Raw genomic sequence first — 24373 nt, 5'->3', positions numbered from 1 at the left:
TATGTGACGATCAAATAACAAAGTATTGTCATATAGCTCACTGGAAATTTCTTTTGCTGGCACAGTTAATTGCACACACTTGCTCACCAGTACTGCATCAGGCAGACCCACAGTACTGCACCACAGTAGCATTGTACATCACAGCCCATGAGCGTACCACTGACCTGCTTCTCCTTCTAATTTTGTTTGGTGCTCCAGAGTACTATCCAGGCTAAGACGAAAACAGATGATTCTGTTATCTCTACATATGTGCCCTGAGCAGCTCTGAGGTTATTAAACTTATAACACCAGTTCTCCACTTTATAGAACACCAGTTTCCATCTCTTTTATTATCTCTTTCTTTGCATTCGGTCTGTAAGGCCATGAGGATAAAAGGTCATCTTATCATCACATCTGCACTGTAGCCAAGAGCTATTTGAAAACTCTTATTTGAACAGCCCCGTTAGACAGCAGGGTTGCAGAATAAAGCAGAATATTACAGCAGAATAAAGTTCATCCTGCTGCTTGCATGAGCACAATAAAGAGCAACAGAGTGAATGAGCAACCTTATCTTATATTCCACATTCCTGTCCCTCCTCCACTTTTAAAAGCACTTCTCTTAAGGCACAAATAAACCCAAATCTACCATTTAAAACAAGCTTTTCACTAATCATATTAACAATGAGCAATACCATGTAATATTACCAACAGACGTATTTTCCCTTTAAGATGCATCATATATACAGAATGGATACAGTAAGTGTTTGAATACTTCTGGGTTTTTTTAATGTATATGTTATGTCCCATGAAAGGACACAATGTTCATGTATCATGAACAACATGCCCCAAAAAACAGAACCACAAGAAAAAATAGAAAAAAAAGGCCACAAAATGGGCAAAAAATTGAGGTCCAAATCTCCAGTTTTACAATAGCAGTACAAAAACAAAACAAGCAGAAAAGAAAAAACAGAGACATGAAAATTCTAGCAACAAAAAAAAACCATTCATCCCTCAAGCCACATTTTATTATCATTTCATATATTTATCGTTTGAATCAGTCAGGCAATTAAAACTTTTTAAAAATATTAAAAATGCATAGCTCACGCTGACTCCAAAGAATGAAAATGGAAAAAGAGAATGAAAAAGTTAACACTTGAAAATTAAGAACACTCTTTAAATCTGTTCTTCTCTTTTTCAAAAAGTAAAAAAGGAGTCAGCATTCAGTTCAGCGAAGCAGTTTGTTTCACATAATTTGAGATTTCACTCCTTTAATATGCTACCACAACAGACATCGAACAAGTAGATGCCAGCATGACCATCCTATGATTCTATGATGATTCTATATTACCAGGAAATCCAAATTAAAACTAGCTGGTTTCAGAACTGCAATATAGCTGGTTGCAAACTGCATATTCCCTCCTTCAACACACTGGGAACTAGCTCCTGCTAGAAATGGAACACTTTACTATAAAGATCATTAATCTGTTTCCATACGCAATTCCTTTTAATATGCAAGAAATTGCTGGCTAGGATTGTAGCTCAACTGCAGAAGGCACAGAGACACTATATACAGCCTAATTTTAAAAGTTTGAGCATCTATCAACTATGACAGCACTGACACATGGGACAACCTTTACAATATTTTTGCTTTCTAGATTACTGGTTTCAAGTCACATGTGCACTTACCATATATCTTGTGGCAGGTTTAAAGTTATGCTGCCTTTGATTTCATCCCCAAAGCGCAGATACCCCAGAGTGGCTAATGAGATATACAAGGTCATGACTATTCCCATGCCAATGTTCAGCGCCTGTGGGAAACGTGTGGTGTCCTTCATTCTGTTTTCCAATGGGAGTACCTGGAAATAGAGGGAGAATCAATTATGTTTTATGTCCTCACAGTAAAATGACTTCTCTCCCCCCTTTCAAAGCCAATTTCCAAAATTTAGGTGATTTTATTAATAAATAAGATTACTCTACAATAATGTTTTACAGCCTGGAAGATCACAGTGTTTTATGCACCCAATAGAAATGTTTAATTACTGAACAGCATCTATCTTGGTTGGAAAACAGCATCAGTGTGGAAATACAAAGCAATATTTATTGGTTAGAAAAACTGACAAGAGAAACTTATGATGCCCAGATGAAAATACATAGGCAATATGAGTAACATTAATTTTTTTGTACCAGAATTTGTTCAGAATCCAAGTGTAATTCTCCTGTTTTTATTAGGTATGTCTGTATTGTCAGTCTCCATGACAGACAAACCTACCACGCACATGGCTGACACACAAGCTCATGCTCAGCAGTCAGCCTCAGCTCTCCCTGTCAGGGAAGCTTGAGTCTCTGACTGCCAGAATACAGACCCATGCTCTTTTTCATTTTTTGGACAGAGATAGGGCCAGGAACACTAAGCACTGCTCTTCCTAAACGTAGTGTAGGTGCTTTGAGCCTGAACTATAGCCAAGAGACCTTGCTGGGCTTGCCATCACCTCAAAGTGAAGATACAGGCATTGTAACCATAACTGTATGCAACTTGCTGGAGAGATTGCCTTTTACATGTACTATATAGCACATAGAAAAATACACTTAATAAGTTCCAACTTAAGTTTTTAGCCAACACAAAATTTCCAGGCAAGGCAGGAAAACCAAGTAACAAGCTCATATGCTGCTCTTCCCACCTTGAATTTCATCAGCGTAACATCAATAAAACACAAACTGAAGGTATGTGGATGCTCCTAGACAAACATATTTTCTTGTCTCTTTCAGGAGAACTGTACGCCCGTCTCAGATACTCAAGATGGGATATAGTTCAAGATTAAGACACCTAATATATGTCTACATATAAGTAAAATGTCTAAGCTTCTCTAATGAAGACAGGTAATGAAGATCTAGTCAAAATAGTGGGATAAAGCCCACAGTTCAGCTTATCTTTCAGTAGACATGCAAGTCATATTTGATTAACAGTATGACACTGTAATTAAACAAGCTTGTCATCTCTGGTTAACACTTAACATCAAATCTAATACAGACAAAACAGTTTCAGTGCAACAGGGTTGCCCTGTAAAAGCTACTGTCCATCATACAAAATTGCTTTTTAAATGACTGAGTATTTACTGTTTTCAATTTAACCAAAGTAAGTTATGAAAAAAAGCAGATTTCATCCACTAATTAACAAACAAATTGATACATTTGAACTGCTGCTGTATTATTTTCTACAGGGCAATCATTCCTTTCCTCCTGGTCACCCACTGATATTCACTTCCTGACCTATCATTGAGTATCACCACTGCCAATCCATCCCACACTGTTATATTTCTCCTACACTAGAAATCCTGAAGAAGTCATTTCATACTTTGGAACAAAGAGATCTCTAAAAAGGCGCACATTCGGACGCGTTTCAAAATTTTCATTCATCTCAATTAAAATACATTATACATCTTAACTGAGGATCTTCTTTATATAATTCAGAGTCTCCACTGCTGACATTTTTCCTCCAGAAAGCAATCTGAGCTTGCACTGCAACTTAATCTGGTAGAGAATGCAAAATTTAAACCAGGAAGAGTTTCAAAACTTGAATCAATTCTTAAATGACAGTGTTGAACAGCAGGAAAAACACAAAAGGAGACATATGGCTAGAAGTGTTACTTTACTGCCACACAGACAAAGTACGTTCATTCCTCTAAATGAATTAACCTTCTGTGTCCATATAGTACCTATCAAGTCATCTTTCTATATTTCACATCAAAAACTGCCAGGTAGGACAGACAACACTTCCAATTATTTTGTCCTCAGTTGCAATTAGATTGCTTTACTACACCTCCTTATTAAGAGCTTTGAAGGATGAAAACTACAGGCAATTTTTCACTTCAGCCTTTTCTGCATCACTCAGTCCAGGTGAGAGCGACCCTTCCCAGGCCCAGCGGCGAGCCTTCCCAGTTCAGGCACACTCTCTGAGCAGCAGTAGGCGTTTCGAGCCAGTTGTCAATGCAGGATGTGTTTCCCTTGGCAGAACTAATCCCCAAAGAAATTATGCAAAGAGCTTGAGCCTGGTTTTATACAATATCAAGTATCACCTATTCCAGACAAGCTGAAAGTTCTGTCAGGATTAACAGGAAGCCAAGTAACAACCAGTTACACATATATTACACAAACTCCCTGCTCCCTAAACTGTTAAATTCCATCAGGACCCAAAAGATTCATGACGTGGTCATAAGGAGACAGAGGCTGACGGGAGGTATGACCTGAGCCAGTGCTTGTTCTGCCACTATGCCACTGTTGGGCAACTGCTGGATAGATTTTCACTCTAAATTTCTTTCCAGTCCCTGTATAGTCCCTGTTGCAATGACTTCAGAAAACCTAACATTTTAACTGAATGCAAAAGAGAGAATCACAACTAGTTTTTAGTTTTGGTTCTATTGCTTCGTTTTTTGGAACAGTGAAGGTGAACACGCTTTCTTGTCCTTTTTTTCTGGAGTCAGAAATTAATTTCACTCTTTAATTCTTTTAAATTATTTTCCTAAAAAGCTAACACTACCTAGATGATTGAATAGTTTTGAAAGAAAAAAAACCCCTCTGATTCTCTGTCTGTCCAATACTTGCATCATAACATCTTCTCTCAACATTCAGCTGAATATGGCAGATCATTTTTTTTACAGTTTCTGATGCATTTTTTTATCTGCTACATCTAACATCATTCTCTGTTTCTACAAATTTCCTCACAATCTTTTTCCTTCTCTCTTACATTAACCACCTTCAGAAAACATCCAAACCAAGTGATTTTGCACAGCAGCTACAACACGCTTCTTGCTGACACAACATTCACCACGTACATTTAGGAGTAGGTCATCTCCACAGTCATCAAATCCAGTCACCTACACTTGTTTGTCCAAATGCAAAAACATCCTCTGAGAACTCCCACCTTTCATATTTTGATGACACAAGCCTGTGCATCATCTCAAAAGAACACCAGTGAAATTGATACACCCCAGTCTAGAGATGCTCCAACCAGATTTAGATGATGTCACATTACCTGTTAAATGTTTGTTTCTGACAAATCCAGTGTGGTCTCAAAGACAAAAGAGTGCTACTGGGTTTTATTAATTTTTTTAAAGGATAATATGAATCTGGTGAAAAAATTTTTGACAATGAGAGGCTTTTATCTCAAAAGCCACAGGCCTAACAAGCTCATCCGCATCACTGTCAAAATCCAAATAATGACATTTTAGAACGATAATCTACTTAGTTTTCTCTTTTTTACATCTCCTGGAATTGGTTAGCTGCTGCCTAATGTGATTCCAGAGCCTGTCATTTTGTATACAAATACCATCCTACCTTCTACTGCGAAGCTGTGATATCCAAGTTCAAAAGCAGTTTGAACAGGCATCTTCAAGCAATAGGCTAAAACATCAGAAGCCTTATTTTCCAAACCTGAAATTAATGTTGGAAAGTAACATTTTCTCTTCGCTAGGCTAATCAGTCTGCAGCACTCAAGAGGGAAAAAAAACTGTACTCAATTGTACAAACCGTACTTAGCATATTTAGATGTAATAGAGAAGAAAAATTATCTTTCTTGTTTAAACATTATGAATCTATTTCATCCTCCTTCTCCCTGAAGCTTATATTAAAATATCACTTCCACATTTGGACTTGGTTTTTATACCTCAAACGAGAAAGTGAACCAGACTTTCACCGCAAAATATTCATTAAGTGTAACTGCTATTAGATAAGCATAACATTATGCAAAGCTATTACCTGCACATGGTAATGCTACAGACACATCCAGCCTGAAGGTTTTGGCTTTACACTCTTCTGAAAAGTATGTTCAAGAAGTTTAACTCCATTTTGGGCACACTCAGGAGCACAGTCTGAAGTGACTTTCTAATTCAACAACAAAAATCTCACATTCATTATAAAAACAGACCTACTCACCTTTGGAATACGAAAGAGGCTCTCAAACACGGTTCTTAAAAAATAATGTTACATGTTCTGTGAAAGACACATTCACTCCACTATACCACCTGCAGCTCCTGTATTCAAGAAGTAGTGTTGGTACTCTCTTCTCTTCGGTAGCCTGAACACCAGCCCCATGATTTGCCAGTTAGCATCATCTGGCACAGGGAACCCACATCCAGAGAGAAGCTACACACTGGCTGATGAAATGTTTAACTAGCTCTTAGTATTACATGAGTACTAGTTTCTAGGTACTGCCTAGGTTTATTTGAGATTCTATATTTCAATCACAAATAGGTTACCCTTCCTCCTCTGAGTTATTACAGACACAAGTCAGTAAAATTAAGGTTCTTAAAGTCTATTTCTCTAGGGATGAACTATAGGCAAAGCAATGATAGTCCAAATTACTTCCATACTGCTGATTTTCTTATTACACAGGGACAGCTAACCAGTCCTAAACTAATGACACATTTTAACCAAAACCCATGTTCATACACTCACCATCTAAAAGAGAAACATACTCTCTCAAGATCAAGAAGAAAATCCTACCAGGAGTCTGTTGAATCACTGCACCTCCCTGAATCACATTCCCCACAGTGAACAGGACTTTAGACTCCTCTGTTTAATTAGTCTCACTAATTTTAATAGAGTTATTGAAGAACTACGGTCATACTTTAAGTGATGACAAGTACTAAACTAAAAGAAAAGAAAAACAAATCAATATATAAAAAACTCTTTGGAACAATGGGATGAAAAAAAATCAGTGCCAGAGTATCTCCCTTGCAGTCTATTATTTGGTTCAAAGAAACCAGACAAACACGTTTCCATACTGAGCACGGTATTATGAACTGCCAATTTTTTCTGTCTACATGAGATACTCCCCCGTTAATAAAAACAAAATCAATTAAGTATCTTTGAAAATAAATCCTCCTGACTGCTATGGCCAAGGTGTACTGTTTTATACTGTGCCTTATAGATCATTTATTCCGCTACTCAAATCATTGATGATTAATATTCACATAATCACAGAATCAACTAGGTTGGAAGAGACCCTTTGGGATCATTGAGTCCAACCTTTGACCTAACACCACTGTGTCAACTAGACTATGGCACTAAGTGCCACATCTAGTCTTTTCTTAAACACCTCCAGAGATGGTGACTCCACCACCTCCCTGGGTAGCCCATTCCAATGCCTAATGACCCTTTCTGTGAGGAAATTTTTCCTAATGTCTAACCTGAACCTCCCCTGGCGCAGCTTGAGGCTGTGTCCTCTTGTCCTATCGCTAGTTGCCTGAGGCCAACCTCCACCCTGCTACAGTCTCCTTTCAGGTAGTTATAGACAGCGATAAGGTCTACCCTGAGCCTCCTTTTCTCCAGACTAAACAACCCCAGTTCCCTCATCCACTCCTCATAAGACACGTGCTCTAGACCCTTCACCAGCTTCGTTGCCCTTCTCTGGACTCGCTCCAGTAAGTGCATCTGTCCCAGTAAGTGCGTCTTTACCCACACGCAGTAAGTGCAGTCTGTCCCAGACAGACCATACAATTTAAGAGCAACAAGTTTAGTACAGTCCAATCTCTCTGATTCACTGAGCATAGGTTTTTTTTCCCAAGACCTGGAGGCATCAAACAATCCCAGACAAATGGCTGATTTCTTATGATGGAACTTCCATTTGACAAAAGGAAAGATGTCCAGATACACGCAGATATATGGTAGCTAAACCTCTGCATCAGTCAGTTCATAGTTTGGGAAACAGTTGAGAACAGTTTGGGAAATGGAGACTCACAGTCACTAGATACACATATCCCATGTGTGAAAACACACTTTTGTAACGTAATAGGAGCTAAAGCTTTTGCTATTCAGCTCTTCTGGCAGTGATAATTCAGCATCAAGGTAAAATATTCTGGTTTAAGTCAGAACTGACAATTCCAGAAAAGAAAAGAGATTTGAAAATTCTTCTGTGTTACATCAATGACAATCATTTGAGATTAATTGCATGCTAGTTTGGGGTTGTTTTGGTTTGGGTATTTTGGGTGGAAGAGGGGGTTGTTTGTTTGGTTTTCTAATTTTAAGCATACAGTAAGACTTGCTGAAGTACGTAATCGTATTAATAACAGATAAAAGTGTATATAGTAATTTCCCAACAGTTTAAAGACATTATGATCTACCATTCCAGAAGCCTTTTCAGGTATTTTTTAAAATATGCCATGTGGAACACAAGTGCTAACTAACTCGCAAATTTTGCTAGTGTGAAATGCAATCAGAAAGCCCTTGGAAACAGTAATAAGTGAATAAGAGATTAAAAAGGACCCACTTTTAAAAAAAAAATTGTCAGAGTAATAGAACTATTTAATTGACATCTTTCAGGAAACAATGAGGAACTGAGGTTCATTGTCAGAAGGCCATGAATCAAACGAAATATTCTGAAATTTCTATCCTTTTTTTATCATCTCCATTTCTATGAATTCACACCTATAGACAAGTCTGAAGCAGGAAGAATAATACATTTCTAATAAATCACTTTGTCTTCTGCGATCCCAAAGAAAAAGAAGGATGCTGAATACGTTTCTATTTTTTTACACACTCATCATCTAAAACTGAGCTGCTGAATCATTATAATTATAGTATTATCATATTATTAGCTGAGTATCATATTATTATATAGTATACTATGATACTAGGTATTATTACACTGTTCTCTCAATCTATTTGGAACCAAAGGCATTCTTGTAATTTGGGAAGGTGCTAAGTGTCCAAGTAGCAACTGGTATTCACCAAGCTCCCCTTTGATGGGGATGTTGTGTCCTCAACTCTTGCCTAATTTGACAAGACAAGTTAACCCTTTTCATATCAACATGGGAGATTAGTGCTTCAACAAAAACAAGGAAATAACACCAGGAGTAAAACTGCCTGTATCCCATCATCTAGCACAGATTCCGGTATTTTGAAGAGTCAGTGAAAAGCACTTACCACACCGATTCCTTCAAAAGCAAATATTGCAGTCCCAAAAAACAGCGGGTATTTCTTCCAGCCAACCACAGGAGGCAGTTTTCGAGGATCTACTATATCCTGAAGAAAACAAAGCAAAACTGTGCTATGTAAAGTGCATTAGCTGTTCCTACATTTTGATTAACACGTTATGCTATAGGAAAGAAAACTCAGTACGTGTTCACAGTAGAGTACACATTGCTATTTACAATCTCTGGTTTTCCTCCCAAACTTAATCCTTTATACACATTTATAGCCACCTTCCCACCCCTACACAGACACTTGCAGATATATTTATTCTAGGTTCATATGACAGACACTAGAAATTTTCACATTTCAAGTACCACACTCATGTATATGACTGAGCATCAATTAAAACAAAAGGGAAAGCTCACACCTCAAGCTTAATCTTCTGCAAACTTCTGCTATTCTCAGAGTATTGCATTTTCTAATCTGCTTTCATGCCGCACAGATATTCTTCATAACCATAAGGGACAGTAAAAGAAAACCTTTTTAACACAAGCTGGGTTCCTGCAGAAGAATTAATTACTCTCTGTCTCCCCCAATCTCTTCTACATAACTTCTCCTGCCTTCTCACTCAGCCAATACCTCTCCCTGGCTTTTCTGTCTTCCTCCCCATCCTCTGCTTCCCACTCATAACACTCATGCAAAGCTTTCTCAAACAATAGTGACACTCACCACTTATCTACACCATGTGTGCAACAGCATCTATCACTTATTACCTTTCAAAAATCATAAGAAATAAAAATGTAGAGGTTTCTATGTGTGAATTTTTTTCAGCCAGCCATCAGTTTAACTTGTTCAATTATGAAATGCCTCCAAATATGAAAAACAGCAGCAACCCAGAAAATGCAGCAACTATTCAACTTCTCAGGAGATGGAAGTCTGCAATATGCATTCTTAAAGCATAAATTTTAAATTTTTCTTAACTGTACTGGAGAAACACTAGAAATAAATGTTGCCGTTGAAATTGTTCTTCTATTCCAACAAAAAGATTGACTACACAATAAAACCTTGCAATTTCTGTGTGCAACACATAAAAATTCACATATTCTTCCACTCAAGGACTCCAAGTTGTTAAAATACATATTTTTCTTAAGTGCAGCAATATTATCCTTTCTTTCAAAAGAGCTGTAAACGGCCGTGTTTAAAGCATGTCTCAAGTATTAAGACATCTCCTTACGATGCCTCAGTTAAATACAAGATAATTCTGCCTTTCAGAAACTGTCAGTCAGTATATATCTATCATGAGACCAGCTGCCACATGCAGCAAATACAACTTGCCACACTGGAAAAAAAGGTAATAAACTTCCTTTTATACTCACTCTAACAATATACTGGTAAATGATCACCAGGCTGACAGCCATGGACAGATTGGCAAGCAATGAAAGAAAGGACAGGCTCTTAAGGTCACGAATAAAGACCAGGAGGATCATGAATGGCAGGAAACACAGCATGTATATTCGTAAATCAGTACTCCTTTTCTCAGAAGAACTGCTGGTGGCACTGACATTTAAGGGAGCAGTCTTGTTTTCCAAGAATCCTTCATGGACCTGTAGGAAAAAAAAAAAATCAAAACGTGTTAAACAGTGGTAGCACTAAGTCTCCATATACTGTCACATCGCTGTTTTTCTGTAGGGGAATTTGTCCCTCTGCTTTACCTGCAGAGTGTCAGGCGTTTCAGGATCCCTGTACTCTCGGTGCAGAGGGAAAGATAAGGCACTTTTAGCAAGTGTTTCATCCTTAAGACAAATGTTGAAGTCAGGACCTCAAAGATCTGAAAGTGTCTTTATCCCACCACTGACTGAAGAGGAAATCCACATGAGCAGTTTAGATCAGACTCCTTTCAGAAAGGGAGAGTTTGGTAAAATGAATGTGATCGAGATGGATCTAGGCCTAAATATTAGTGTTTGAACTTTCCTAAGGAGAGTAAGGGGGTTAGATGGCCAACTGCTATTGTGCCTGAGTTCAGTGCCTAATAACCTTATGCCTTTTCTATCCACATCACAGCAGCACACATACAAAATAATGTTAGAATATGAGCCTGCCTGTCTTTATTTTAATTCATATGACTTTATTTTTGCTTAGCTTCACTTTTATTAATCACTGTTAACTCAAAAAAAAACATGAGCTCTGAGACGGTTGAGAATCCTGTAACCACTAAATTGATATAAATTCATGCCTATAGATAAACAGTAGCACACAATGTGGAAGTGTACTAGGTTTTTTGTATACAACATTACAATACTTGCTCATGGTGCAATTCAGAAAACTGAGTCTGGGACTATTAACAACTCTCATTGCATCTTTTGGAAGAACGTTAATGTGGCCATAACTGCCAAAATTTATTTTGTGGAAATCTATTCTGCGCTATGTGCACACCACGATCAAAACATCAAGAGCTGGTGGTTATTCTGCTTGCTGCAAAATGATAACACTTCAAATCCGATTGTTTTAAATCTTATCATGCCTCTTCCCTAGGAGTGTATCATTTTCTTTTCCCTTCCACTGCATTCACCATCTTACAAATCAGCATATGTCTGTGCTTTACCAGTTCATGCTGCAGAAAGCCTGCGGCTTGATGAGCATGAAAAGACACTTAGACAGTAAAAAAAAAATTAGTACCTTATAGCACAAAGAGAATTAAACAAAAATGGGAAATCAATATATAACAAAAAAACTGAAGACAATGCTCTGTCTCCTTACTACAGCCACAGTCTTAAACTTAATGTAGAACTGAACTCAGAGGAAGCCTGTATAACCCTACAATCCCAGGAAGCGTACAAGTGTAGCAATGCTTAAATATTATTATTCTCATCACATAGTTCACACGCATGGTCCCAAGACTGACTAATTTACGGGCAATTCTTTCAACATGGTTTGCTCTTTAAATTGTCAGTTGTTATCTGCGCAAGTGAACTAATAAGATTATAGATCCTGCCTCAAAAATCCAAAAATGTTAGGCTGTTACCATAAAAGGGTCAAGTATTAATATTACAATGTAAGTTTATATGTAGCTATGGCAGTCATAAGAAAACAGCATCATTACCAATACTTAATGGCATCCATTTTATTTTATAGGTCACAGCAACTCAGGGCTATTGATTTTTTACCTTGAGAAAGAGGATGAAGGGGAGAAAAGAGGACAGGCTGGAAATACAGTAGGCAATCAAGGGATCATTGGGACTCTGAGACCTTCATGAGACAGAGGGAGTTAGTTGATAATGTAAAACCAAGTGTATGTAAACCAAGTCATTCGGATTGGCAAGTCTGCCAAAACTCAGACTTCACAAGTCTAGGTGGAAAAAAAATGCACAATTCATTTTATTTCAATTGTTTCAAACAATCCACAAACTCAGGAAGACAGAATTAACTTTAAATTCTTTTCTCTGTAACAAAAAGCACTAGACAGATTTTTTTTTTGTTATGAAAATGCACCCAAAAGCTGCAATTCTAGGTCTGGAATAAATGTCAGTTCCACAAAATTCACAAAGCCTTCCTCCTGCCCCTTCCTCTCTTCCACACCATCTCTCATTTGAGTCACTTTGCCTTATCAAGTCTCCTATCTATCTACTACACAAAACATTGTATTCTCAACAATCTTCTGCACTACCTCATCCAAAACTGGAGGTTTGGATTCACTGAATCATAGAATAATTTAGGTTAGACGGGGCCTCAGCAGGTCTATAGTCCAACTGCTTGATCACAGCTCCATCAGCTATGGGGTCAAACCAGATTGTTCCTCTCCTCATTCTCCAGCCAGGTCTTGAAAACTTCTAAGGATGGAGACTGCACAACCTCTCTGGGCAACCGGTTCCAGTGCTTGACTGTCTTAAAGTTTTCGTTTGCCTCAGGTCAGAAGCTCCTGTGTTATTTTATGACCACTTTCTCATGTCCTCCCACTTGACCTCAGTAAAGAGCTTGGTTCCATTTTCTAGACAACCTCTTTGCAGTCCTAGGGGGCTGCTGTTAGGTCCTCCAAAAGCCAGCTCTTCTCCAAGCTGAACAAGCCCAATTTCCCCAGCCATCACAGGGCAAGTGCTTCAGCCCTGATCATTTCAGCAGCCCTCCTCTGAACTCACTCCAGTTTGTCAACAACTTTTTGATATCAGGGATATCCAAAACTTGACAGAGTATTCTAGATGTGGTCTAACAAATGCAAAGTGAAGGATGATAAACACTTCCCTCAGTCTACCAGCAGTTCTCCTGTTCATACAACCCAGGATGCTGTTGGTTTCCTTTGCTGTCAGGGCACACTGCTGACTCATGATCATGACCACAACCTCTGAGCCTGACCATACAACCAGCTTTTTTTTTTTTCCACAACTAGTTGTCCATCCATCCATTCATCATCCAGACCATCCATCATCCAGACCATAACAGCTTTACTTGGATACAAGGATATTGTCACAGACAACATGAAAAACCTTGCTAAAGTCAAGGTGACATCTCGTACTTTCTCATTATGTACAAATTCAGACTTGTTTACTTACAGAAAGCAATCAAGTTGATCAGTCCCTTGGTGAATCCATGCTGACTCGTTCCAGTCACCTCATTCTCCCTCATGTGCCCAGAAATGTTCTCCAAGAACACTCAATCCCTCATTTTCAAAGGGACTGAAGAGAGGCTGACTGGCTTGTAATTCTCCAAATTATTCTTTTGGCCTTTTAATGAAGATAAGTACATTTGCCTCTCCTTGGTTCTCAGGGACCTCCCCGACTCTGTATGGTCTTTCAAAGACTTCAGGTTTCTCCCAGCACTCTCAGATACAGCCCATCTGGTCCCAGACTCCCTCCTTTCTCTTTGTCTTCAGAGAACAACAGTGACACTGCTTTAACCAGACTTTGACAGTATAAAGCAGGGTAATTCCTTACTCTCTTCCCATCTTTGTTCTGTGTGCTCACAGCTGTCACTGTATGAAGATATTTTGTAACTCTACTCAGAAAATGTAACAAGCCTTATTTATATGTGATAGCCTTCCCCCTAGTGAGATTTGACCAACCCCAAAGGAAGGTCAGGTTGGATTGGGTCTGAGTAACCTGATCTAGTTGAAGATGTCCCAGCTCACTGCAGGGGGGGTTGGACTAGATGACCTTTAAAGGTTCCTTCCAATGCAAACTATTCTATGATTCTATTACTATTCTGCTGTAAGTCTTCAGATAAATCAAAAAAGAAAATCAGAGCCCTACCTGAAACAGCCCCGTTTCCCGAAGCCTATACTACGAAAGATTACGGCTTTGTATAGAGAAAAAAAAACACTTGAAATGGTTAGTTAACTTCCACTTATCCCCTAATAACTCTGAAAGTACACACACCTATCCCAGGCAGAGTATTTTAGAGATCAGCTTGCCATCAGATGAAGAGGTTACTGTGAAATGCAACACTGCTAAAGACAGAAGTATTGTCTGGGTGAGGAGGAAGTTTCTGAAATTTACTCTCCACTAGCTATTACTTGCGTGCAGCAAAATGCGAAGCCCATGACTTCAAAATTAATATTTCAATTTATTGAAAAAAGAAATCTTTGAAATTTTCAGTTCAACTGTTGACTATCAAGCCATTCTCATTTTGTCCATTATACACAGGTATTTGCATCACTAAAATACTTCGGGGATCAATTTGACGTACACATACACACATATGCACATACCGTGTAACTGATTATGGACACAGTTATACTGATATAAAAGCACAGGAGGGCAGTTCATTCCCTTTTGTGGATATATACCTTTAAATCAACTTCATATCAATAAAGCAGATTAACAGCATCAGTCAGGGCAGTACCACTATGGGTTTAGGCAAGAAAATATCCATACTGCAGAGGTGGATTTTGAGACATGACAGAATAGTGATTCTGTACATTCAGTCAGAAGAGGCACACCAGATAAGATCCAGCAAAGGTTAATCTTGTGGGAGAGCTAAACAAACAGGCAACAGTGACTGACAGGTGGAAGAAAGCTGAGTCGGAAAGTAAAATGCAAAAATTATTAAAAGTAAGGATCACTATTCTCCCTCTTAGAGTACAGCAATTGCCTGTGGGAGATTTGACAGTAAAGAGCAGCAGAGGAAAACTCTAATGAAGATGAGATTATACAGATTTGTTTAAGCACGGGCTAACATTACTGTCACTTTGAAAGTGTTTTACTAGATTTAAAAAAAAAAATCAGATAACACTTAAAACCGCTATAACAAGTAACAAAACACAAAGCAGCAGGAGCACTTTTTTTTTTTTAAAACTCTTTCTCATATGCTGTTTAGCTCAGTGTAACTTTACTGTTGATTGTGTTAGGACAAACTATGACTCACTATCTGTCTAACCTCGTCTCCTAAATATTAGAATTAATATAATCTCAGATTCCTATTCTGGCCAACAATCACTCAGTCTCCTGCTGCCCTCTGCTACTGCATCACTGCATATGGCAGTCACACTGGGCCAAGAACAGTAGACATTATATCTGTCTTTTTCCTAAACAAAGCAACATAAACTGAAATATCATGGGAATATCAGCCAGTTTAGGCAAATCTTTTCACTTATCCATCCAATGGATCTGTTCTTGAAAAAGGCATACGTACATACATACACTTTTGTATATGTCACAAAGCTCAGTGAATACTGTTCAACTTCCAATCCTAACACACATTTTAAATTCTTTGCCACATCTTAGTTCTCTGGAACAGTAAATAAAGGGAAGGAAAAGACTACTAAATTTGGGTTGGTACTACTTTTAACTAAGAATATCAAAGAAAAGATCTCAGTGGAAGTTCCCACTGGTTGAAATAGGCTTAATTCGCACACACCAACATGCAAACATCATCAGAAGACTACAGAGCATAACACGGAGGTATTGGTCAAGGATTGGTATTAGTAACATTATTACTATGTTTTTCCTTTATCTTAGCTCCGCAGCCCTCATTCCCTCTATTCACCTGCCTCATCCACTACCCGAATAATTAGATTTAAAGCAGCAACAACTGGTGTTCTTTGGTGCCCTCTACGGGACAGATTTCTGCAACGTAAAGTTGCCTGGAAGAAACCACAGCCTTCTCCTTCCCAGAGGAAAGAGCACAGGGCAATCTGAATCGAATACTCTTCGAAGTGGGACTTCTGAATTGCTGATGACTTTAATTTATTCACAGGATACATGCCATGGGTCTCTGCAGCCACTGCTTTTGCAGAGGTTGCTTTTCTGCAAGATCTTTCAACCTTTCTTTAAGAAAGCAGCAACAGGATTCCTGAAAAGTTTTTGTTTCTTCCAAAATCTACAAAAGCCAGCATCAGTAAATGTTCAGTCTTGCCTTTTGCTTTTTGTTACATATATAACAACTTGATCAGATGATCAGTTGATCAGATACGTATTTGATAGGAAAAGTTTCAATTCAAACTTACTTTACAAAGGATGCAACAAAAATCCCCACTTCAGAAGGCCAGCAAATGGACATCAGATGTAGTGGTTATAGGTATTAAGACAGATTGTGACAGTGTGACTGTAGTTTAAGGTTGGTTTGTTTGTTTTTTTCTCTCCCAAGATGCAAATTCAGACTATTCAGCTTCCAAATACACAAGTTTGCCTCATCTTCATAGGACCTTCATCTATAGAACTTGGAATACTTTTTAAACACAATACAAATACTCATCTACAAGGGGAGGAAAAAACAGACTATCTCCTATGTACTAACTGTCCAAGGGGACACTCTTCTACCTCATTAAAGTAAGTCAAGCTATGCCAAGACAACTTTGTTTCACCTTTTGGGTAGAATAAGAGTCCATATGGATGATTAACACTCAGTAACTTGCCATACCTTATTCCTCACCAACTTCACTAATTACAGAAGCACATGTTTAGATACAGGCTCAGATTCATCCTCATTAGTTTTATGTCAAGTAACTAACCATAATCTTATGAGCAGAAAACACAGCAGAGTACATTGGTGGAGTCCTGGCATCTTAATAAGCCATGGAGGAGAGAGCACCCCAAGCTCAAAGCACCTGTGGTTCCCATCTGAGCAGCTGACTTGTGCTGGCTGACCTCCCATAGACCACCTGCTCAGACACACAAACTGCTGACTGCAACTGCTGAGTGTGCAAAGAGAAAGGACCAGCAGACATCAGGGAGCCCATCAACAGAAAAATCTCCACCAATGAGAAAAAGAATTGCTTAGAAGGACTGGAGAACAAGAGACAAAAACCATCAATGAAAGCAGGAGCAGCTGTCATGAAAGTGATAGGCATGGTTTTGTTTGCTTTCATCAGTGACAGATGGCTGTGAAAGCGAAAAGGGACAGTTGTGTTTTATTGAAAGGTTGGGGCATTGTGTATAGGCATTTGGGGTTGTGGGGATTCATTTGCCATTTTTAATTGACTTTTCCATAAATACGGCATGACGAAATATTTGATTTTTAGACATCCATAGATAAATCAACTTGCACAAATGAATCACAGTATTTTTCTAATAATTAATATCCAATCTATTTAAAATTCTATAACATATTGAAATGTTTGCACATGTTTAATACCACATATGTGTAATAATATTTACAGTAAGCACATGAAATGCTACATGATCAGTGCTATTTAATATTTTCATTAATAACACAAATGATGTAGTAAGCAGGGTTTAAACATCTATTCTAGATGGAAAGTGAAAATATATTGAAGAACAGGATGAAAATTCAATCTTGAGAACCGCTAAAAATCAATCCAGTAAGGAAAAATAAAGGATATATAGGTAAGCAGAAACCACCTGTACAGAAAGAAGAACCAGAAGAATTGCCTAGAATGAAGCTCTGCAGTAAAGGATCGAAAGATTACAGTGGATCACAAGTCAATCATGAGTTAGCAATGACATGCTGCTGCAAAATGACCATTATCTTGAAGTGTCAAGTCTGGAATATGATCTGTAAGATCTGTGAAATAACCTTTCAGCTCTATTAGTCACAAGCAAAACTTCAACTAGAGTAACATAACCAACTTCAGGGATAAAACTTGGAAAAAAGAGAGAGATGTGACCACCGGCAGAGTGTTTGCAGAAGAGCAAGAAGAATTATTAGATTCTATGATGTCTCCCCTGTATCTAATAGAGGGAGACATGACAACAATATTCAAAAATAGAAGAGGTATCCACAAACAGAAAAGAATAAATTACTTATAGCTAGAACATGAAATAAAGGACTTACAATGCCGATGAGAAATTTTAAGCTTCTACAAAGAAGCAGCTGTCTAACAGATAAGAAAGCATTTGAACTGACTACTGCGGAGGCTGCGGAAACATCAATGACAGGCATTTTTAAGAACAAAAATCAGGATTGGTTTAGATACAACGGATTCTGTGGCAGATGAAACTATTCTAGAAAAGGGAAGAGACTAAACAAGAACCAAAGAAAGATTCCAGTGACATGAAAAGGGAAAAATATGCCATGGAGGCCAGGGGAAAAAAAAGAAGTCAGCAGAAGGCCCGGTAAAAAAAAAAAAAAAAAAAAAAAAAAAAAAAAAAAAAAAAAAACCACCACAAATTCAGGGACAGCTGGCTCCTAGACCAGTTTCAGCCTTATTTCTATCATTTCCACAATTAATTTTTAAATTCAACGAACAAATCAGAGGACAATGAAGCCACAAACACTTGCACAAGATTTGAATTTAGTTCACCTTGCACATTGCTCCTTTTTACCAAAAGCTCTTTTGGGGAAACTGTGGTAGAACCCATTCTGTGCATCTCTCATCTCCACATTTTACAAGTAGTTCTGTTGGACTTTATAAGGATAGGAAATGGAAGTGAGGAAAAATGAATCTAAAATCATAACTGTTTCCATACAGTAACATTACTCACTTGTTTCACATTTTCTGCCAAGAACACAACATAAACGCTACAAAATCCCAGCTGTGTTATCACAAGGAAAAAGTCAACAATATACCTGAGGAAGAAAAAAAAAAACACATGCATTATATTTAGGATCCAGACAATTAACCCACTTCCACCTAATATGCAATTACTGCTCCTTTTTACAGTAGTCAAAATGCTAGATTCAAATGCCACATTAATCTCACGAGCAGTGCAATGCAGGTTCCTCTTATGGCAAAACAGGGTGGTTTTGTATGCGTTTGGGTTTTAAGGTAACGTTGAGTAGGCATCAAAGTTTCTCAAAAAAAAAAAAGAAGGTAGTCACATATTTTAAAGTGGCATAAAATGAAATTCAAAGACTTAACAGTGTGGTACAAATATAAACAGATTCAGATTGGTTTTGAAATATGTTATACACAATGGTGGCCTGAAGACACGCTTGCAATGAAACTCTTTGCTAGAGTCAGGCATACAGCAGAGATCTGCCTCAGAGAATAGGTTTGCTGCAGCACAGCATCTCTGGAAATCAAATTGCCATTTGTGGCATGTAACTCTGGTGCATTACAGAATTGTCATTGTATTTCACTACAAACCAATTTTCCCTCTAATTGAGCTCTACTCCATTCCTATGAAGTCATCACAAAAGATCTTAAAAGACTAGCTCACCTTTTTCTTACTCAAAACAAAGTAAAAGCCAAAACACATGATGCAAGATGCTGCATCCTTGAAAATAAAAGGACCAAAAAAAATTCTTCCTCAAGTGAGGAAAAAAATCACTTTAAATTAACGTTGAACAACATGTCCGAGTCTTTGAGTTTCACTACTGTGTAGTCATAAACTCCACAAGCAAAGAAAATGGCAAAGAAAAAATAATGGTCTTTTTTGAAAGAGGGATAAAGTATTTAAGAGAGAAAACAAGCTATTAATATCTGCATGTCATTATTGCAAAATATAGTAAATATGTCTCTATTATTTGTATGCTATATTTAAACAATCAAAGAATTGCTTTGCTTCCTTTCAGAATAAATATATTGAAGTAATTCACATTTGCAGTGTGAACCTGCTTAAAGAGTGAACTCTGATGCAGAGAAATGTGTTTATGGTAAAAGAGAACGAAAACTTAAATTACTTCACTACATTAGACAATACAGAATGCATTTCTGGTTATACCACCTCTCTTCCTATATTACTAAACAGAATTCTTTTCTTCACAGCTCTCGTAGACTCGAAAATTGAAATGCCTAACAGAGAGAGACACTCCCCAACCCTCCCATGTCACCACTACTAGCTGGCTGCAGGAAATAAAAAAATCATAGAATCATAGAATCGTTTTGGTTGGAAAGGACCTTTAAGATCATCAAGTCCAACCGTTAACCCAGCACTGCCAAATAACACTGCATAAAAATATTTCAAGCACGGAGAACACCTTCTTGAAGCAGGTAACATGTTAGTAAAAAGGAAATCTGCTAATCATTCCAAGTCTAGCCATTATTTTTAAATAATGAATTTATTAAATTAAATTGTAACGCAAACTCACCGGCCCCAAGAAGCTCGTTTCTGAAGAGCACTCAGGGGTCCCACTTCCATAGCATAACTAACTGTATCGCTATACCCCAGTGAGGATTTTTTCATCCTGAAATCAAAGAGTGAAGAAAGAACGGAGTTACTAGAAACTATGAGGGCCTAGATCCCTACCTTGAAAATGCTGGTAGCCACCCAGGATTCTAGTAAGTAATCACCTGTGGCACCATTCTGCGGCTGCTGAGTTTTAGAGGTATGGTCTGGGCTTCTTCCCCCCAGGAAGGGCTACTCAGCACTCTACAAGCATGTGAACCACGACGTTGCTTCCCCCTAATTCAACAGTATTAAATCAGTTTCTTACAGAACAACTTTCTTGATAAATTAATCCAAAACTTGATTCTTATTAATATCAGCTTAAGAAATTAATCTCCAACTTAAAAGTCACAAAGAACTTCAACAGGATTCAACAGATTTTCCTGGACAAGCAGTCAGTCACAATTGTTTCAGTGATCTTAGTTTTATGTACATCTTCAAAGGCCATTCAAAACTACAGAGGAAAAAGGGAAACAGGATCCCTTCACAGTACAATTGCACATTAATCCGGCAGGAAAGTTTTCCAGCTACAGGGCACAAACAGTTTTGTGTTTCTATTCAATTCAAAAACTTCATTGCACTTATTAAATGTGAGACCCTCCCCCTGCTGCTCTTTAACACTTGACAGTTACACAAAAATGTTTAATAAAAGTCACTATTAATCAAAATACTCTGCCAGTCAAACTTGAATAACTGCTTCCCCCCAGTATTGTAAAACTAACTTGGAGGAGTACCTAGTGCTTATCTGCTCACTAGCATCATTTTAACACATTCCTTCAGCACTACAATTCCGAAGAACCAAGTTGGCACAATCCAGAGAGACAGAGCTCACATAATCATGAAAGACATCAACACCAATTCTTAGTTTATCTTTTATTCCTATGAAGTACTTATAGACTGGCTATTTATAAATTGCATACTTTTCAAAGCTAGAAAGCTTCAGAAGCTATAAAGAAAGTTATGAAGACAAAGGACTAACAGCCTGAAGCTAAGTAATTAAAACTGAAATGAGAAAGACCTGATTATTTGCCAGACGGGGAACAGGATACTGGGCAACACAAGTTAAACCAACCTCATTTTGTGTATGAGCAGAGAACAAATATTTTTTCAATGTATTAAAGCAGTGTTGCACAAGGCATAGCTATCATTTATAGTTGCCCGATAAGAATTTGAGTGTTGTTTCTTTCAAATACAAGATTCTGAATTGAAGAGAAGAAACTGCTACGGCATCAGGACATTCTGTAGGTCAAAAATCAGAAACAGAAAAGAAGAAAGAAAAAATTAATACTCAAACTGAGCAACAGAATGAGTACTTCCACATTTACCTCTGACATAGACAGTGGCTGCAACGTACCAAGATGTGCATACAATGTACAGATACAACTCCTATGAACACAAGGCTGATTGGTCCAATCTGGTATGGAAAAAAAAAGGGAGGACATGGGAGATAAACAGAATTTTTCATGAAAATATGCTGGGGGGGAAATCTTTACACGCAAAAATTTCACATTATAGCAAATAAATTAAGAATTCAAAATTTTATGTAACTGGATTTTTTTTCCCCTCTCAGAGGGGGATTTGCTGCTGATGTTTTATGGATTTCCTTACCTCTAGTTCACTACTTGACAGAAGGCTACTCAGGGGTGATCAAGCCATAAACACCAAATGGGTGTGAACAACTTCACTCCTCTGACAGCTTCATTAAGATATTTGCCAAAAAAACTCATCAAGAGAGAAGACTGCATGTACTGCACAATTCAATACAGTGGTTTGAAACACTTAAAAGTGGTAAAGACAACAAAAGTTCCTTTCCCTTACATTAGTAGACTTGATGATGTGCAGTATCAAAAAAAAAAAAAAGCCACAACCACAACCCTCATAACTTCTACTATTACAAGTTATAGATAATTTTCTAATTAAGTAATTTGTTTCAGAGTAGAAGTTTAGCCAAAAGTTTTCACAGAAGGTACTTGCTTTTCACATGTATCTTTCATTCTTAAACTGAACATCCTGTAATAAAGAATTACAGGACTATTTAGTCGTAAGGTAAAAATTTCACTTGATTAGATTTACCCTGCCTTAGGAAATGCAGTTTGTTACCTGGTATAAACAAGCTGTGCTATTCCCTGTTTCTGCAGAAACACAAGATTGATTTAACAAGCTGATGCTGCCTCCTAGGACATACAATCTGGCTCTAGAGAAGTCTGCACAAAGATAAACAACCCCATAATAACAATTCCCATGAGACATCATAGGAGTCTGAGTGAAGCAAAATCATTCTTTTTTCTGACAAAGTTTTTGTTTTCACCACAAAACCACTTTGGCTAAGGGAAAATACAACACGTGCTATAAAGTCTTCAGGGTGAAGTAGTAGCTTTTAAAAAAAATTACAAACCTCAATCTTCAGTACTAACTTCACCAGACTAAAGAGGAAAAATAGAACACAACTCCATTGAAGCTGGTAGTGACAAAAAGTGTCAAGATTTTAGTTTTTCAGGCTCAGACACATATCTGTAGATCTTTCCAGATATTTTTTCTAATCTATGAAAAATAACTGAATTCTTACCACAATGCCAGCATTTTTTATTGCAAGTGGAAGACCAAGAAGTCCAGTTCCAATGTTTCCCTTGAGAAGGTGTGTAAGTGTTTGTATAAACCTGAGGATAAAAATATAAAAAGTCACATTAGAAGCACCCTGACATTGGTGGAGGAAAAAAAAAAAAAACACACAACAAAAAAGATGGGAAAAAAAAAAACACCCTCTGTTATTTATTAATAAAGGGATATATTGTGAGCTTCAACTACTTTAAGGTGGTCCAGCTACTTCACAGAAGCACATTCAAATAAAGTTCTTATTTATCTTTACATGTGAGCTCCCTCAAACAGAACATAGAAGTCTGATATTCAGTTCCATCCTCCAGCTTGTGAAAGGTTATTTTCTGTGCAATTTTATTATCCTTTTGCCTCAGAGTCAAAATTACCAAGTTTCATCAACGCTATTTTTAGAACCAATAACATTCAAAACAATTACCAGCTGCAAATCACAAGTCTGACAGCCAAAGCTTTATCAAAAGAAAAAAAAAACAACTTTACAAGTTCTTCTAATTAAACTTTAACAAACACATTATTTCCAGTCTTCTGAAGTTTCTTTACGAAAAAATAAAATCAACAAAAACCTTAATTAAACAGTGCTTGGATTCTGAGTGACCCAATAACTTTATAAATGGGCACCTTGAAATATTTTATGGCCAGAACATTGTTAGCTTCCAAAGAACAGAGAACCTGCTCAAAATGGGCTGCTTTTTGGCAGAACTATGCGAAGGCCTGATATATAACCACAAAACTGTACTGTGGGTACAAGAAAACTCCTTAAGAATTCAGTAAACTACTCATGAGAAACAAGTCGGAGGCAACAAATTTTAACAAGCTGATAATTAAGAGTAATACACACGTAATGCCTTCTTCATTATCAAGCTGGTAATGCTTCTCAACTGGGAGGAAATTATTTTCACACTCTTCATCTGAGATGCCATCTGAATTTTGTTCATCAATTAAAGGCTTCATTACTTCCATGTCTGTACAACAGAGTTAACACTACATTAGCATTAGAAACAAACTCATAGTTTAGAAGTAAAACATGATTCAAACTTTCCATGCCATGAGGTTTACATGTGTTCCTAACTAAAAAGCTGATTTAGGCAGATAGATATGCACAGCAGAAGTTTGCACAGGAAATTCTCTCTCTTTAAAGTGGCACACTGTCTCATTATCATTATTATCATAACAGAATCACAGAATGGCTGGGTTGGAAGGGACCTCTAGACATCATCTAGTCCAATCCCCTACCAAAGCAGGTTCACCCACAGCACGTTGCACAGGGTCGTGTCCAGGCAGGTTTTTAATATCTCCAGAGAAGGAGACTGCTCAACCTCCCTGGGCAGCCTGTGCCAGTGTTCTGGCACCCTCAAAGTAAAGAAGTTTTTCCTCAT

General features: G+C 37.7%; 1 protein-coding gene across 1 annotated transcript in view; it reads right to left on the bottom strand.

Moving 5' to 3' along the window:
• SLC36A4 (solute carrier family 36 member 4) overlaps window positions 1-23957 on the bottom strand; it is a 68451-nt gene extending 44494 nt beyond the window's left edge. The window contains exons 1-8 of the mRNA XM_068425418.1: window positions 23836-23957; window positions 22951-23041; window positions 21710-21798; window positions 20308-20403; window positions 18759-18843; window positions 10263-10490; window positions 8899-8997; window positions 1666-1835 (exon numbers count right to left, since the gene is read on the bottom strand). Of these exons, the coding sequence (XP_068281519.1) occupies window positions 1666-1835; window positions 8899-8997; window positions 10263-10490; window positions 18759-18843; window positions 20308-20403; window positions 21710-21798; window positions 22951-23041; window positions 23836-23957 (980 nt within the window). The remainder of the gene's footprint in view (window positions 1-1665; window positions 1836-8898; window positions 8998-10262; window positions 10491-18758; window positions 18844-20307; window positions 20404-21709; window positions 21799-22950; window positions 23042-23835) is intronic.
• Window positions 23958-24373: the final 416 nt, after the last annotated feature.

Source organism: Nyctibius grandis, chromosome 2, assembly GCF_013368605.1.
Source record: "Nyctibius grandis isolate bNycGra1 chromosome 2, bNycGra1.pri, whole genome shotgun sequence".
Lineage (NCBI taxonomy): Eukaryota > Metazoa > Chordata > Aves > Nyctibiiformes > Nyctibiidae > Nyctibius > Nyctibius grandis.
This window is presented reverse-complemented; position numbering and strand designations above follow the sequence as displayed.